This window comes from Ambystoma mexicanum, chromosome 14 (assembly GCF_040938575.1).
Source record: "Ambystoma mexicanum isolate Mex_15411 chromosome 14, UKY_AmexF1_1, whole genome shotgun sequence".
Classification (NCBI taxonomy): Eukaryota; Metazoa; Chordata; class Amphibia; order Caudata; family Ambystomatidae; genus Ambystoma; species Ambystoma mexicanum.
Genome location: NC_090940.1, coordinates 568886573 through 568904855, shown reverse-complemented (window position 1 = coordinate 568904855; position 18283 = coordinate 568886573). Strand labels below are relative to the sequence as shown.

The window sequence follows — 18283 nt, the reverse complement described above, 5'->3', positions numbered from 1 at the left end:
ACGCACTCATCCGCTATTACGCACTCATCTGTTCATCACACCCTTCCGCACTCGCCCGCTCTCTGCACTCGCCCGCTCTATGTACTCGCCCGCTCTACGCGCTTCATCCACTCCACCGACTTCATCCGCTCCACTCCTTCGTTCAATCATCTTGCCTTATCGGTTCAGCCCATGTCACTTGTCGTACGCACTGGATCCGTTCCTTGCTCTCCATCAGTCCCATGCGCTACACCCGTCTCATGTTCTCGAATCGTCTATTCTGTACTTTCCATTTATGCCATGCACTTAAGCATTCCGTGCCATCTGTCTGTTTATTGATCAGTCTCGTATATTCATCTTTCCATCCTCTTCACTTTATTAATTTCATCCATTTTGTTCCTTTTCGTCGATTGCATTCATTACATCCATTTCATTAATTGCAAGCGCATTACTGTATTCGTAAAATTATTTATTTTAAAAAAAATGTTTTCACTTCACTTTTTGATCTAATTTACTCATTTTATTCTGTTTCTTTTAGTTTACTTACATTAGAGGTTATTAGTTCTCGATTTCTCGCTTGGATCTTGATGTTGTATTGTTATTTGTTTTATTGTTATTTAAGATCTAGTAGTTTGGGTTAGTTGAATTGTTGTTATCCACTTTATTCCTCACGTCCACATTGTTCCTCTTATCCATTACATTTATTTGTTAATTTCCATAATTTCAGCCACTTAACTGCTCTGGTACAACGCATTCTTTTATCTACTTTGCTGGTGTTATCCTTTTTTCTCATTCTGTTTTGTTTGTCCTTTTTAGTTAACCAATAGAGGTTAATTTGTTTTCGATTTGTCACTTGGATCTTGATGCTGCATTGCTATTTATGATCTAGTATTTGTTAAAGTCATTGAGATGCTGTTATCCAGTTTGAGTTTGTGTTCGGTTTTAGGGGAAGAGCCAGGTTTTCAGTAATGTACGGAAAGACATGAGGTCTTCAGTGAGTCTGATGTGGGAGTGCGTTCCACAGTGTGGGAGCCAAGGCTGAGAATGATGATCCGCCTAACCTGACTGAGTCTGTTTTAGGTATGACTAGGAGGCCGGCTGAGCTTGATCTTGGAGTACGTGGTGGGTGATAGGGTTTTAGTTTTTCTTGCAGATATTGAGGGCCGGTTTTATGCAGTGCTCGGTGAGAAATGCATGAGTTTTGAGGGCTGGAGAGATGTGGTCTCTCGTCCCGAGCGCTAGTAGCAATTTGGCTGCAGCGTTTTGTGGTCTTTGTAGTTTAGTCAGTTGGTATGCGTGGACTCTGAGGTAGAGGGGGTTAGCGTAGTCCAGTCTTGATATAACAATTGATTGGACCTGATATGATCCTTTTATTTGCGTTACCCAGAGGAAAACCTACAGTATGTGCTAGAGGTAATAGAACGGTACGCTAACCTCTCGGGCATATCGGTGAACCCTGGAAAGTCCAGTCTGTTCCCTTTGGGCAGATATAGTAATGTCCCGGTGCAGAGGCTGCCTGTCCGGCCAATACCATGGCAGCCTTTGACATTTAGGTATTTGGGAATAAACATTTACCACAAGGTCGAGGCAGAACACAAGCACAACACGGAAAAGGCGATAGAGGGGATCAAGAACAGCATGGTATTTTGGTCCAGATTGCCCCTGACCATGATGGGGAGGGCGGCCTTGCTCAAGATGGTGGTCCTGCCTAGACTTTTGCACTTCTTCGTAAACGTCCCGTTTCTGATACGTAGGAGCCTATTCGCGAAACTTCATAGCGTGTGCAGGGGTTTCGTGTGGGGCAGCTCTAGGAATAGGGTTGCTCTGTGGAAGCTCCAGAACCCATGTGACAGCGGGGGGGGGGAATAGGCCTGCCTAATTTTGAACTCTATTACCTGGCGCGGCAGCTGCAGTACGTGGCCAGGTGGCTCTCGGCTGAAGACTCGGCGGAAGCCAGGCTCCTGCGTGGAGAAACAGCCCCATACCTTCTGATGGAAGTGGTGTGGTTGTGCAGAGACAAACTGGTGGGTAAGGGGCGGCTACTGAGGCTGGGCTGGGAGATCTGGCACAGGACATGGAAGATTGCGGGGGACTCGGAGCCGTACTCCCAGCAGGCCCCTTTGGCGGCGCTGTGCGGGAGTGACTCTCAACTACTTGAATCGGTCCGCAGATACTGGGAACAGGTAGGCTTAGCCACCCTCGGACAGGAAGGGGAGGCAGTGGACTTTCAGAGGTTGCAGGAAGAGAAGGGAGTACATGGTGGCCAATACATAACCTACACTAGGCTTGTGAAAAAGACTAGAGAAAGATGGCCTGAGACAGTGCTAGCGAAAGACCCAGACGCCTCCCTGGAAACCATGTATGATGTATCAGAGGGCGGGCACGAAATATCAAGGATATATGAGCTCCTGCGAGTAAGGGCAGGGAAGGAGTTGCTCCAATTGAGACAAGATTGGGAGGAGGAGGTGGGAGGACCCATGACGGATGGGCAATGGGAACGGGCTCAGAGGTACCACAAAAAGGTGTCCCGAAACGCGAGATTCCAACAGCTTCAATTGTACGTTACCCACAGGGCTTATTTAACCCCCGGGAAGATTGCAAAGTTTGGGGGACCAACTACGCAGCAATGCCCCAGGTGTGGGGAGGTGAATGCGGGACTGCTACACATGTTTTGGGCTTGCCCGGAGGTGCATAGATTTTGGGACGAGGTCAAGACGAAACTGGCAGGTGGGGAGGGGGGGGTGCTGGATGTGGATCGGCCTGGTCATGCATCCTTGGGCTTTTTTCCTAGACCCCGGCTTTTGAAACACATAAGCAAGATGATGGACCTGGCTAATGTTTTGGCCAAACGTAGGATTGCCATGGGCTGGAAGGCGGCCCACAGACCTAGGGTGGAGTTATGGTGGACAGACCTCTTGAGGACGGCGGAAGCTGAATCTGTAGTCTGGTTTGAAGCGGTCACCAGGGGGGGCGAGGAGGAAGTAGGGCCCTTGCTGGCCTGGTGGCCTTGTTGGCAAACCCTCACCAGGGTGACAACGAAACAAAGGACCCGGATGATGACTGCCTAAGTATTGTGCTACCCAATGATGCTCCCGTAAACAACATGTGAGAATCGGCTCTAGTTTAAGGGGGGAGGGGGGAGTTGGGGAGTTTTGATGAAAATGTGCTGGAATATGATGCTTTCTATGTTTTGAAACAGTTGTAGTGTGTTTGTTTGATTTTAAAATAAAATTAAAAAAATATTTAAAAAAAAAACAATTGATTGGACCTGGGAGAGTCTGTTGGGAAAGGAGAAGTATGGAAAGATGCGTCTAAGAGTTTTTAGGTAGTAGTGGCAGGACTTTGAGACGTTGTTGACTTGGTGCAAGAGTGTTGGGTCAGAGTGTAGGGTGCATCCAAGGTTTTTTACTGACTTGGAGGGAGTCGGTGAGTTGCCCATGGCAGATGGCCAGGGTAGTGGATGTGGAAGAAGTTTGGAGTTGCCACATACCATGATTTCGGGTTTGGAGAGGTTTAGCAAGAGGTCATCCAGAGCTCTATGTCGAGCAGGCAGGAAGCGAGCTCAGGTTGGCAGTTAGGTTTGGAGTTCAGGAGTTTTAGAATTAGTTGTGTCATCAGCATAGTTGGAACACAGGATGTTGTGTGACTGAATTATTCGTGGGAGGGTGGCCATGTAGAGATTGATCAAGAGGGCTGATAAGCAAGCTCCTTGTGGAACTCCCGTGTCGACTGATCGGACTTCGGAGGAATAGTTGGCGAGTAGGGTTATTTGGTTCCTATCTTTGAGGAACAATGCTATCCATTTGAGAGCAGTTCCACGAATTCCTAGGGAGTGGAGGTGGTCAAGGAGGATTGAGTGATTGTACCGAAGGCGGCGGATAGGTCAAGAAGGATTAAAGCGGCGCAACCCGTGGAGTCTGCTGTATTTATAAGGTCATCCCAGATTGAGGTTAGGGTGGTTTCAGTTCCGTGTCTGGCTCTGAAACCTGATTGTGCAGGGCGTAGGAGATTGTTGGCTTCGACAAAGGCATTCATTTGGGAGTAAGCGGTTCGGTTGATGAGTTTAGCAAAGAACATGGTGTTTGAGATAGAGCGATCATTTTTGGGCTCAAGAGGGTCGAGCGAGGGTTTTTTTTATTAGAGGTTTGACATGAACCGTTTTGAATGTGTCGGGAAAAATTCCCGAGAAGAGGGAGTCATTTATGATGGATCTTGCGTGTTCTCCTGCACAGGCAGAAACAAAACGTTATTTGAGGGTTGTGGCCGTGCAAGGGTCTAGTGGAGAGCCAGATGGTTTGCGGGCAGAGAGAAGTTTGAGAAATTGGTCGGGTGAAATTGGACTGAAGGAGTCAAACGTTGGTTGGGTAGTGGTCGCAGGCGGTGGGTTGGCTGGTATGGGGGGTGGGTTGCCTGGTGGGTGTAAGAGTGCTTGTTTGATGGTTAAGATGTTCTTTCGAGAGCTGTGGTGTAAAAGTGGAGAGAGAGTGAGTCGCACAGCGATTGTGAGGGTGTCTGGACAGTGGTGGTGCATGAAGATTTGGTGAATTCAGTGATGATTTTGTGAAGTTCTTTGCTTGGGTTTTTACAGTTTAGGATTCAGGAGTTGTAATGGGCTTTTTTTGCTTTCTGGTTTTCGGCCTTGTACTTATGAAGGTGCCGGGCCAAGGTGTATCTTCTTAAGGGGGTTTTGTCATTCCACCATTTGCGTTCTAGGTATTTGTATAGTTGTTTACTGGTCTTCAATTCAGGTGTGAACCATCTAGGGAAAAAGGCCACGGCGGCTGATGGTTTGCAAGAGGGTGTGAATCGCATTAGTGTGGTGTTGAGCCATGAGTCAAAGGCGTCGGGGGTTAGTTGATTGAGTCGGCAGGTCGGCGGAGGAAACTGGAGGAGTGTGTCAGCTGGGTCAGGAAGGATTATTAGTTTTTTCCAGCATTTGCATAGATTTGGAGGTTCAGGTTCTGGTACGGGAGGCGTGTCGGATGAGCAAATGGTGAAAGAAACAATGAAGTGATCGGACCAGATGATAGGGGTGGGGGGGGGGGGGGTTTAGATGTATCCGGTTGTGGGAGATGAAGATGGCATCAAGAGTGTGTCCTTTACAGTGAGTCAGGCCGTTTATGTGGGGCTGGAGGTTAATCGCGTCTAGGCCGTCAACCAGAGAGTGTGTCATAGGATTGGTGGGAATATCGAGCCATATGTTGAAATCTCCTAGAAGGGTGAGGTTGGGATGGTTTAGTTGAAGGGTGGCAATAGAGTCGCAGAGGTTGTTTGAGAATTGTCTATCGTAGCCAGGGGGTCTGTAGATTGTTAGGAAGCTGTGTGAGAACGAAGGGGAAAGGGATAGTTTAACGAGGAGTGATTCGCAGGAAGGAATGGAAGGTTGGTTGTCGATGATTGAGGCGTGGAAGTGAGACTTGAATGCAAATGCTATTCCTCCTCCTCTAGAGAGGCGGTTCAGCGGGATGAGGGAGTAGTCGGGCGGGAAGGCTTCATTTGCGATAGGGGTGAAGTCGTCTGAGACCCAGGTTTCGGTGATGAAGACCAGGTCTGGTTTGTCAGAAGCGAGCAGGTCAAAGATGATGTCTGTTTTTTGCTACGGATCGAGAATTAAATAGGATGCAATTCACTTTGGTAGATGAGGTTGGTGTCGGAGCTGCAGCGATGGGGGTTGGGGGGATAGGGAGGAAACTGGAGCACGTGAGGGGTGGGCTGGATGATGGTCGATGGGAAGAGTGGGCAAGCAGAAAAGTTGGCGGGTTTTGGGTGGGAGTGGGTGGACGTGTGTGTTAGGGTGATTGAGTTTGGCAAGGGGGATTTGAAGGTGGGGGTTGGGAGTTTCAGTTGTGGTCAGTGAGACATCAAGAGAGGGGTTTCAGGCACAGTGAGGCGTGGGGGGGTGGTGATTGGGGGAATGCGGTGGTGGGTCGGGACAGGGGAGGCGATGAGTGCTGAGAGATTGAGGGGACCAGGTACGTTTCCTCTTTAGTGTCTTTGTTGCGATTGGTGTGTGCAAGAGTGTAGGGGGGGGCTAGAGGGGGAGAGAGATGACGCTTCAGTTATTGCTAGGGCTAGGCGTGCAGTTTTTAGGGAGGGGAAGGGGAGTGGTCAGGCGGGGATGATGGGGGAAAAACGGGTGGTGCATGATTGATGAGCAAGGTGTGCATGGAAGGCTAGTGAGGGGAGCGGGTATGATCATAGTAGGCTGATCGGTGGAGAGGTTGGGAGGAGCAGGTGTTTTAGGGTGGTTGGCTCGCCATCATGCCCCTCTGGCTTGGTGTTTTGAGAGGGGATGGGTAGGGGATGTGGTGGAGGGTGGGATGATTAGGGGAGGGGGAGACGGGAGGCAGGGCTGGCTGGAGGGCGGGGGCGGTGCACGGGGGTCGTTTCTGGTGGACCTTGGTGGAGTGGGTGCACGCATGGTTACTGACTGTGATATAGATAGGATGGAAGATATCGTTCACATCATCACACTTTAGCTATAACACCCAATGTTAATTGTTCACTCTTTCTGTGATTAACAGTACCACGGCAGTACTTGCTTTTCGGTACAGTTTCAGATGCAAGTTACACTTTGTATTTGGACTTTGTAAGTTCAGCTATATCACTGTCAGATTATTCACGGTTTCTAGGTTCACTAAGCAGGGTGATATTATTCACTTATTCTACGTTTTAATGTACTAATTGTAAACTTGGCTGCAGATATGCCTTTAGGGGCTTTTGAAAATTAGCTAGACCTTAGATATGCTATTAGGCGGCCTATCCAGTTGCAACTCCAGCATAGTTATGCTGTTGGTTAGATTTCCTCTAGCAAGCTGGGTACAGGTATGCTATTAGGGAGAACTTTGAATGTAACAATGCCAGAGATATGCTTTTAGGAGGATTTCTAAATGCAGTTATGATACACATACGCAATAGGGTAAACTTTCTAAATGCAACTTTCAAATGGATTATGACACAGGTATGCTATAGAGTTTCTGATTGCAATTATGACATAGGTAAGCTATAGGGCAGACTTTGTAAATGCAATTGTGCCACAGATATGCATTAGGTAATGTAATACAATTTTGCACAGAAAGGATATTAGGGACACTTCTAAGGTCAACCAGGGCATGCTATTAGGCACACTTCAAAATTCAGTTTTGTTTAGAGAGGATGCTATTAGGGGCACTTCTAAATGCAAGCAAGGTATGCTATTAGGCAGGCTTTGTAGAAGTAAATATACCACAGATATGCTATTAGGCACAAATATGCTATTAGGGACGCTTGCTAAATACAACTAGATCACAGAAATGCAACTATACCACAGATATGCTATTAGGCACACTTTCTAAATGCAACACTGCCACAGATATGCTATTAGGCAGGCTTTCTAGTTGTAACTATACCACAGATATGCTAATATGGTGGACTTCTAAGTGCAACTATGCCACAGATATGCTATTAGGCAGGCTTTCCAGTTCTATTTAAACCACAGATATGCTATTAGGCAGGCTCTCAAATGCAACTATACCACAGATATGCTATATGGCGGACCTATAAATGCAACTATACCACAGATATGCTATTATGGCGGACCTCTAAATGCAACTATACCACAGATATGCTATTATGGCGGACCTCTAAATGCAACTATACCACAGATATGCTATTAGGCAGGCCTTCTAGATGCAATGCTAACAGTATGAAGATTTTTACAATAGTGTAGCTTCTAGGGTTGAGTGGTAGGGTAGTATGGTGTGAAGTAGTTGCTTCAGTCCCTGCCCTTGCCACACTTACTCATTGTTGGCTTCGTGCTTCTCCTGCGGATACCTGCAGATACATCATGGAGCCGCCGCTAAAAGAGCCGTCCTTTATATATTGTTTCCATAGGAAAAGGCAATGAGGATTGCCTACTATTTCTAATAAGTCATTCACTTATGCAGTCCCCCCACCACACTTTGGTCCTTTATGACCCCAAACAATGAGGTGGCAGGGCTTAAGCTCCACCCCAGGCAGCCATCTTCAGATTTTTCATACCAGTCTACCAGACAGGAAGAATCCTCTCAGCTCTCTGAGCTTTCATCAGTTTTTTTCTATTTAAGCTTTACAAGCTACATGTTGTTTCACTTTATCAAATTCATCTAGTCACTACCATCTGTGACTTACTGGAACATTTCCCCACCTTTTTTTAATCGAGTAAAGACCACCTTGGCACCATGGCTGAGGAGGATTGCAGCAGGTGCAGAAAGAAGTTGGTGTACATGAGGGATCCCCATGAACAGTGCATTTACTGATCTGCAAAACCTTCACCAACAAGACACTACAAGACAGGCACAGAAGGCTGCTGTTACATCTGGAGACCAAGTGCTAATTTTCTGATGAAGAATCTGCTAAAACAGCCCCAGTAACATTTCACAAGGGAACTGAGAGACAAACTTCCAAGAGAAGGTCCTCTTCAGTGGAAAGGGGGAAACTCCACACCTCACAAGAGCAGGAAAAGGGTAAAGAAAAGCTCCCTTAAGCCTTTCTCAAGCTCTGTGGATAAGAAAGGCCATCATGAAGGAAAAAGAACATCCAAAAGTTAAGGAGACAGCATCTAAACCTTCATTTGGGGAACGCCCAACTACAGGGCCGTCTTCGACGTGTACTTCGTCCATGAGCAGTAGTGGTACCAAAAATGACAGTAGTTAGTCGATGCCCAAACCGTCCATGAAGGAAAACCCGTCCATGACCACATTAAAAATGTCCTCGTTGACGAAAAAATCCACCTTGTCCACGAAACACATCGTTATCCACCAACACCCGTGTCTATGGAAAGGATTAGGCCAGAAAAGCAGTCCACGATCGTCGCGTCGACGGTAAACACGCCATCCACGGAGGAAAGCCCAAATACGACTAAGGACCTGTCTGATACACTCCACTCTACTACAGGAGGATGCGAAGAGCCTGAAACAATCCAGTTATTACCAGTTAAGGAGATGGTGGAATTACCAGATATTATTCTCCAAGAGGAATACTCTAACATTGACAATATGGGTGAAAACTCACTCCCACTCCGACAGCAAATAGTCCACCATGGCATACCACCACTGAGGATGTCACTGACCCCTTTGATCCTACACTGATGCAGTCCATGCAGCGAATCATATTGGAGTTCAACAGAAGCTAAAGAGTTCCACTCTTGGGGCCCTTCACTTCCAGACATAGGGATGCATCCACAATTTCAGTGGTCACAAGGTCCCCACAAAGAAATGGGTCCCCTCAACACATTGCCCTTTCCTATGGAAAGAATGTATATTTATTTCTGATGCTTGTGGAATCTGCTTAGATCACATGCTGTGCATAGGCTGACATCTAGCGGAAGCTGCAGAGTATTACAGTTTGTTTTTAGAAACTCAAAAAGGGGTGTCGAACTAGGGCGTGCCAGTAATACTATCCCTAGTGTGACCCTCACGCGTGTAGGACCCTCAGATTGTTTTTTTCTGCCATACTTGTTGGAAGCATAGTTGCAGAGTTCCCTGGCTTTTAGCCATTTATCATAGATTTATTGAAAAATCCCCGTTCTCAAATCCCACGTCAAAGATCGCTGAAGATCGACGCCGATACTTGAGGACGAACAGCCGTTGAGACTACACGACGGACTTTGGGCCTCGGAAGGCCTCTGGCCTCGGCCCAGGCCTCGGAAGGCCTTTTGCCTCGGCCCTGCAAGTAGGGAGAGTGGGGGGTGGATATACTCACACACACACTCCTTTTTTACTATATATACCCGCCCCCTGAAGGATATTGACATATGGAGAGTACTCCATTTAAATTCTGCCCCAAGTGTAACCGTAAGTACCCCTGGGTAGATAAACATAACACCTGTAACCTGTGTCTTCCAAAGGACCACCCCAAGGCGAATTGTAGCGCTTGTAAGCTCTTCAAATCCAAGACACTTAAGGACCGCTCGACCAAACGTGGGCCCACTATGCCAGGCAACTCGAGGCCATGGGCGCTGTGGGTTCCTTCAGGGATGGCAGCAACACCGCCATATCGGATGGCGAGGGCACAGGGGTGTCGTTAGGCACCCAAGCGCAAGCCCCTGACCTCGGAGGACTGTCCGGCAGGGCAGTTATGGGGTAAACACCCGGCGCTACCCACACTTCTTCCTCTAAACACACTAACCCCACCCAAGATTTGACACGCGTGTTGAGTGATCGGCAGAAGAAGGCACAAAGTGCGCGCTCCGCAGAATCTGTGTCCTCTGGGCGTTCCAGGTCACGGTCGCCCCATGACACACAGCAACCGTCTACGATTGCTAAGAGTGTCACTTTACATAAAGTCAGAGGTATGGTCGTCAGAAGACGAATCCGACCTCTACCCCCAAGCAACACGTTTGAAGACTACTCCGGCAGTTCGTTCGACGTCTGCTTCTGAGATTCAACGCCCCTCTTCTAAGACTCCCGAATCTCGTGATCCCACCTCTGTATCTCGACGCCAGGCGTCGAAAGATTCAGGAAAGTCCAAGGGGCCAGGGAAACATTCCTCTACACATGGGAAGGGGGATACACAACATAAAAAAAGCCTCTGAACACGAGATTCAGAAGGAGAAGCACCCCAAATCTTTAGAAAAGTCCAAGGCCACTGACCCCATCACTAGGCCAAAGATTCTCTCCCACTCCCCAGGATATGGGATTAGAAGAGGAACCACAGCAGGAAAGAGTAATTCCTAGTTCCAAGGAATGGCACTCGGAAGACATTGACAGAGTAATGACGAGAATGTCATTTTTTTGTAGAGTTTTATGAAAAAGACCCTAACTACGTCCAGAGCTATCACAATACCCCTGATACCTCCGCCCCTTTGGGATCCAAAGACCCTCAACCTCCTACTAAGAGACTCTATACTGAGACTCCAGTTCAGGGGCTGATTTCAGACCCATTCACTGTTGAACCTTACCAGCAGTATAGTGAGGATCCAGAAGTACAAATACTAGACGACCAGGCTGGGGTCGATTATTATGGAGACGATGAGGACCAGGAAGAGGAGGAGGAAGACGAAGCGGAGGCCTATAGTCTCGACTCCCCTATTCCCAAGGACCCCCCGGTGAATGACTCACCTATTGACAATCGGCTCTTGCTGAAAGAAGCTTTAGCCAAGGCTACAGCCCATTTCCAAATTGACACTCAGAGGGCCCAAGAAGAGAGGGATTTTGCAGAGCAGATTCTAGGGGATAAAAGATCCATTGCCCAAGCCATCCCGATTCTAAAGTCTATTCAATGCAGAATCGATCCTTCTCTGTTCACCCCTAATCTTACTCGGACAGTTAACCCACAAATAGAGAAGTTATTCAGGACCGCCCCCTCCGACCCACTTTACATAAGGGGTCAGCTAAAACTCGACTCATTAGTGGTTACAACCACCAGGAAGAGGGCGGGAACACCACTAGCATCTTCAGAAGCTCGCCCGGACAAGGAGAGCAAGAGAATATATGGGCTAGGAAGAAAAGTGGCATCCACTTTGGCTTACCAAGCACGAATAGCTAACACCCCCACTCTGCTGGCAAGCTACAACTGCCATCAATGGGAACAGGTAGCTGCCCTCGTTGCCTCCGCACCAGAGCCTCTAAAGAGCCAGTTGGCCTAGATTGCTCGGAAGGAAGATCAGTGTCCGGATGCATTCTCAAGGCTAACTTCGATGCAGCAGACAATGCAGGGAGGCTTATTGCAGAAAGCACAGTAATCAAGAGACCCGCTTGGCTGAGGCAGTCGGGGTTTAAATCCGAGACCCAAGCCACCCTCATTGACATGCCGGTAGAACCAAACGTCCTGTTTGGAAAAGCAGTGGAGGAAGCGCTTAAGACGGCTAAGGACGAATATGACACCTTAAAGTCCCTTGGCCAACTAACTAATAAACCCACTAACCAGCGGGGAAATAATAATTTTCGTCGCTCTTGCGGCCAAAATTCCCAGAGAGGGTCCCATTACTTTCAGAACCAAGGAACATTGTGGGGCAGCAACCAACAAGCTACCCAGGTTTTCGCCAGAGGTCAAAAGAGGCGCCGTGGTAGGGGGAGAGGCAGCCCACGTAGAGGCGCTACGCCTCCCAACAAACAGTGACGTTCTGCTCCGGGTCCCTTGCCATGCATCCCCAGTAGGGGAGTATAGTTCCACCTTCACCCACGCATGGCAAGGGATCACTTCTGACAGATGGGTGCTGTCCAGTGTCCGCAGGATACTGTATTGAACTATTGGAACGCCCACGCGACCATCCTCCAAGACAGAAAATACACTCCTTGGAGCACCAAAGAATCATCCTCGAGGAGATCGTCATTCTTCTTGCAAAGGACGCGATAGAACTCGTCCCGGGCAACCAGGTAAACAAGGGTTTTTATTCAACTTACTTCCTTATGCCAAAAAAAGATCTAACGATGCTCCGAGTATTAGACTCATGCCCTGCAAAGAAGTATGTCAAGCCTCAAAAATTTTGCATGACTACACTCCAGGAAGTAATCCCCCCTTCTATAAAGAGGAGATTACATGGCAACATTGGATATGAAAGATGTCTATTTTCATATTTCCATGTTACCAGCGCACAGAAGATTCTTGCATTTCAAGGTAGACAGCCAGCACTACCAGTTCAAAGTGCTGCCCTTCGGTATAGCCTCAGCTCAAAGGGTTTTCACCAAAGTACTGGCGGTGGTGGCAGCGCACCTACGCAGGGAGGCAATCCCAATGTACCCTTACCTGGACGACTGGCTCATCACAGGGGAAACCTCCGTAATTTGCAGATCCAATATTCAAAGAACAATCGACCTCCTCTTTCCATTGGGTTTCTCAATAAACAAGAAAAAATCAAGCCTGGTGCCAAACGCCTACAAACAGTTCCTAGGAGCTGTCCTGAACACCAAGGAGGGGTTGGCCTTTCCATCAGAGGAAAGAATTCGGAATCTGTTACTGCAAATTCCTCAATATCAGTCCTATCGGGTGCGCAAATCGATGTGTTTACTAGGCATGATGGCATCATGCATTTACCTGGTTCCCCACGCGTGTCTGCGCATGAGTCCCATGCAGGAATGGTTGGTGAAACAGTGGTCTCAGGCAAGTGGTCAGTCGGACGATCTAGTGGTTGTTTCACCAACACAGGTACAGAGTCCTCGCTGGTGGACAAGAGAAAATCTTTCAAGGGGGAAACCCTTTTACGATCCAGAAATACAGGCCGTAGTCGCAACGGACGCGTCCCTGTCAGGGTGGGGAGCACACCTCCTTCACCACACAGCTCAAGGTCTCTGGTCTCACACAGTGGCTCAGAATCGCATCAACCTGCTAGAACTTCTGGCAGTCTTCAGAGCGCTTCGGGTGTTCAAACCCCACATATCCATCCTGTCAGTGCAGATCCTAACAGACAGCACAACGGCTCTGTTTTACATAAACAAACAAGGGGGCACTTGTTCGCCAAATCTGTTCAGGCTTGCCCAGAAAATGTGGATATGTGCACTCAGATAGTACATTTACCTGTTGTCTCAACATGTTCCAGGGGATCTCAACTCACTAGCGGATGCTTTGAGCAGAGATCCCCTCCCAGAAGAACACAAATGACGTCTTCACAAAGAACTCGTAGAAGATCTCTTCTCTCAGTGGGGTTTCCCCACTATAGACCCATTCGCCACAAGCGAAAACAGACAATGCCCAGAATTCGCATCCTGTTTCCCCAGCCAGGCTCTATGGATGAACTGGTCAGGGATGTTTGCATACGCTTTCCACCAACCCATCTGATGAGGAAGGTGGTCAGCAAGATGCACAGAGAATCGATGACGCTCATATTAGTTGCTTCTATGTGGGTGAGACAACCGTGGTTCCCAGACCTGCGCAAACTGGCGGTGTGTGAACCTATCAGGCTCCCCTGCTGGTACAACCTACTCTCCCAGCACGAAGGACAAACCGTGCATCCTAAACCCAACTCGATGAACTTGGCAGCATGGCTCCTTAAGTCAGAGTTTAGCCATCTCAATTTACCACAGAGATGTATTGATATCTTTAAAAGAATCAAGAAAACCTAACACAAGGCACTGTTACTTTGATAAGAGGAAAGGATTCGTAATTTGGTGCCAGAATAAACAAATCAACCCAATTGATTGCACTCCTTCCAATATTGTCACCTATGTGCTCCACCTGCTGGACGCAGGGTTGGTATTTAATTCTCTCAAGGTACACCTGGCGGCTCTGTCAGCCTGTACCACCTCCCATAGCAAGGTGTCATGGTGGAAAGTGCCAGTTGTTAAGGCCTTTATGGAAGGGGTGAAGAGACTCCACCCTCCAATTTCTAACCCACCAATAGGTTGGGACCTTAATGTGGTGCTTGCTAAACTCATGCCCCCCCCCCCCCCTTGAACCCATGCATAAAGCTAGTCTCAAACACCTGACTTATAAGATTGCCTTCTTAGTAGACATTACATCCATAAGAAGGGTCAGTGAAATTCAGGCTCTGTCAGTGCAGGATCCTTTCTTTGCTGTACATAAGGATAAACTGGTTCTACGAACTCACCCTAGGTTCTCAACTAAGTTTATTTCCAAATTCCATGTTAACCAGTCCATTGAGCTACTGGCTTTTTTCCAAGAACCCAAAAGCTCTGCTGAGGTGAAACTACACACGCTAGATGTGAGAAGAGTGGTCCTCTACTATGTAGACAAGACCATACCGCTAAGAAAGACAGATCAACTGTTCGTCTCCGTAGCTACAGGCAGAGAAGGAGATTGCGTCTCTAAAGGTGCCATCTCTAAATGGATAGTCAAATGTATCCAGCTGTGCTACTCCCTTTCAGAAAAGACACTGCCTTTTACGCCAAAGGCCTACTCTACAAGAGGTACTGGGGCACTCTGGCGTTCTTTGCAAATGTACCCCTTGAAACCATTTGCAAAGCAGCTACATGGAGCTCTATTCACACTTTTACTCAGCGCTACTGCATTGACACTCCTTCCAAGACAGATACTCAAGTGGGACAATCGGTTCTAAGACATTTGTTTGCTCATGACCCTTCTCACATCCCACCTCCTTCTTACAGTGCCTGCTAATCTATGCCCAGCATGTGATCTAAGCAGATTCCACAAGCCTCAGAAGGGATACCTTGCTCACCGTAGTCGTATTTCTGATGCTTGTATCTGCTTAGATTCACATTCACCCGCCCTTCCTCCCCTCTGAGAGAAGGTGCATGGATGCTTGTAGTCTCATCTGTCTATCTGCTTGGATACTCTGTACTCGGGCTTCTCCTCATGTCAGAAAAAATACAATCTGAGAGTCCTACAAGCGTGAGGGATCATGGGTACAGTGGACGTCACACTAGGGATAGTATTACTGGTACGCCCTAGTTTGACGCCCCTTTACGAGTTTCGAAAAACAAACTGTAATACTCTGCAGCTTCCACTAGATGTCGGCCTATGCACAGCATGTGAATCTAAGCAGATACAAGCAATTACAGTGAGTCATGTATCCCATATAATTATTTTAAATTACAGTGGATGCCCAGTCTGACGACTGGGAATATTCAAGCATGTGAATCTACGAAGGATCCAATGCTGGAGAAAGTGAGAATACATGGTCCAAGCCCGAATGAGGGAGACCAATTGTGAACATTGTGCTAACGGGGTCGGAGCGCGAAGGAGGAAGACTCATGATGAACACTGGAACTTGTGAGTGCACTTTATGGGGATATTTCACTGGCCTGTCCTCCAAGATGCCACTACCTTAAGGTTGTCAAATAAAAATGTTCACAGCGGGTCCCCTTTAATGAAGCAACAAACACAGTAACAAAATGGGAGGGGCAAGTTGACACAGAAGGCGAGTACAAACAGGTAGCCAGTTGGTCAGGTCAAACGAATCTAGAGCAAGTAGACATGAAAGCAGATGCAGATTACTTTTCATTTTAACATGCAGTTTTGGAAATGGCTAACAAGGAAGTCTTATGTTCAATAATGCTTTCTTTTTTTTATTTTACAGGTGAAGGAATTGTTCTCACAAGTGGATATGGACCAGTTGCTTGGACCAGAGTGGGACTTGTACCTCATGACCATCATTGCCTTGCTGCTGGGAACAGTTATCGCTTATAGGCAAAGACCACATCCTGCTGTACCAAGAGGAGCCGGGCAAGGCCAACGGCAAGCTCCACCAGAACCCCAGCCAGAACAGCAGCAACCACGGCCACCACAGCAACCGCCAGCACATCCTCAGGAGCCACAGCAACCATGAAAAGCATCACTTCGACAAACAATCTCTTCCTTTGCAATGTAAAATGAAACTTTAAAAGGATTTTGCCCATGCCCTATTTTTTTGGGATCAGGGAATACGTAATGTTTTCTTTGCATAGACTGAATTGCCTGTTTTGATCTCCCTGGAGCAAAACTGTGTTAAATGGATTCTTTTTTCTCCTTTTTTTCCATTCCTTTTGAACACCAGTTTGCAGTTTTAGCAGCGATGCCTGTGGTATTCGTGCATTTTATTTTTTCTTGCAAACAGTCCTGTTCAACTGCTTTGATAGTCTGTACAATCTATGGACTGAAGATCCTTAAGGGCATATTGTCATTTCACCTGTTTCACCGTTGTTTTAAAAAAAAAAGGGGGGCCAGCGGGAAACATGTCTTTCTTAAGAGCAACAGGCAGAGTTTGCGCTTTAACTGAGAAAATTACTTTTAAAAAACTGAATTATGCCAAGGAAATGCAATCAGCGATTCCTTCCCTCCAAGTATTCCAAGTGGTCCTATCTGATTACTCCAGAAGCTTCTTTGAGTCTCTGGTTCACCGTGGCTCTCAATCCTTCGGATTCCTTTTTAACATTGACAATGGTAATATTCTTCTTGGCAGCTCTGCAAAACTTGTATTGCTGGGCAGTAAGCAATATGTACTGTGCTGTTCGTCCTGACTTGAGGCTGTGTCCATGGGCAAGTTCGCCAACCTTAGAACGAAGTTGTCCCCCCACGAAGCAGAGCAGCTGCGATTGAGGGGAGGCAGTAAACCGGGAGGGCGGGAGATCACGTATATATATTTTTTTAAATGGCCGAAGACTTTTACCAATTTGGGGATAAGAGGGATGCTCGACAGAACGCAGGATGGGTAAATTAATTAAACTTGTAGGATTTAAATAAAAAAGTGATAAAATTGCTTCATCTCATTTGGAGACAAAATGTTCTGCACAGATAAATGGTGTAATTCCACGTTTTCACGTCTGTTCTTTTTTATTTCTGATCAGTGCAACACTTGAGGCTCTACAGAAAGTTTAACACAAGAAACCATCTTTGTGGGTCTGGATCATGTTTACAGTAGTATTCAAAATTTTACTTTCAAAGTAAATGTGTTATCTGTAATATTACCAAAGGTTGCTATATCAGAAAACTAGGAAAGCTTGACCTTTGGGAGTTTAGTTCCTTATTTATTTTCAAAGTTTTGCCAATGTAATGGGCATTTATAGTGTGCTCGTTGCACAGGGTCTCCGTTGGTGAGAGTTGTCCAAGTGGATATTGCATATTGTGTTACTGCCTTGGTTCCCAGATTTTGTGTGGTTGGAAAGGAAGGGGTGGGACTGAGTTGGAGACTTGGGGAGAAAGTATCGCCAAATATGAGGTAGGTATGCAAAGGCTGCAGTGTGGAGTTGTTTGAAAGAGAACCAAAAAAAAGAATTGAATGTCAATGAAAACCTATTACCCCTTACCACAGGGAAACATCATAAATATTTCATTTTTGAAAAGTGCAGTTGGATGAAACAATTGATGGATTATTCAGAATTCTGTTGTTCTTTTTGATGTTGACCCACAGACTGGCGCTTATCTCCCTAATTCTGTGCTACCTCAGTTGGCTTTCGGTACGCGCACACATTCGGTTTAAGGCACTTTGTATTATCCACCGAGTCGTCCATGCTTCTTGCGCAGTTTCTTCTAATCAAACCACATCCCCACATTTGTATCCTTTCCAACACTGACACCCTGCTATTTCCCGTGACTTTTGTTGGTCATTTAATTAATGACTTGTTGAAAAGATCGACGTTTATTACACTTCCTTGTTTCTTGTTTGCCAGTTTCGCTGGGACCCACATGCTCCATGTAGGGGAGGCCTAGCTTGCTCTACGAAATGGCCTATTGGAGTCATTCAAACAAACACTGCTAAAAAGTAGACTAGTGAGAATAGTGTATTCTGTTACAATGCCATTCCACATGACTGACAGGATTTTACCATAAAAACGTGTCTATAAAAAAACATATCTATCTACACAGGTAGGTGGATACATTTGAGGCAAGACCACCAACCACCCCGTTCTGACAGTCACAGTCCAGATTGTGTAAGTCATAATGCCCACTTTAA

General features: G+C 46.9%; 1 protein-coding gene across 3 annotated transcripts in view; it reads left to right on the top strand.

The window, feature by feature from the left end:
* Positions 1-17146, top strand: part of SEL1L (SEL1L adaptor subunit of SYVN1 ubiquitin ligase) — a 524285-nt gene extending 507139 nt beyond the window's left edge. For 2 of the 3 annotated variants that reach the window (XM_069637928.1, XM_069637929.1), the window contains exon 21: positions 15932-16647. In XM_069637928.1, the coding sequence (XP_069494029.1) occupies positions 15932-16180 (249 nt within the window). In that variant the 3' untranslated portion in view covers positions 16181-16647. Of the gene's footprint in view, positions 1-15931 lie in introns of all 3 variants that reach the window. The other variant, XM_069637930.1, reaches the window with a different exon arrangement.
* Positions 17147-18283: the final 1137 nt, after the last annotated feature.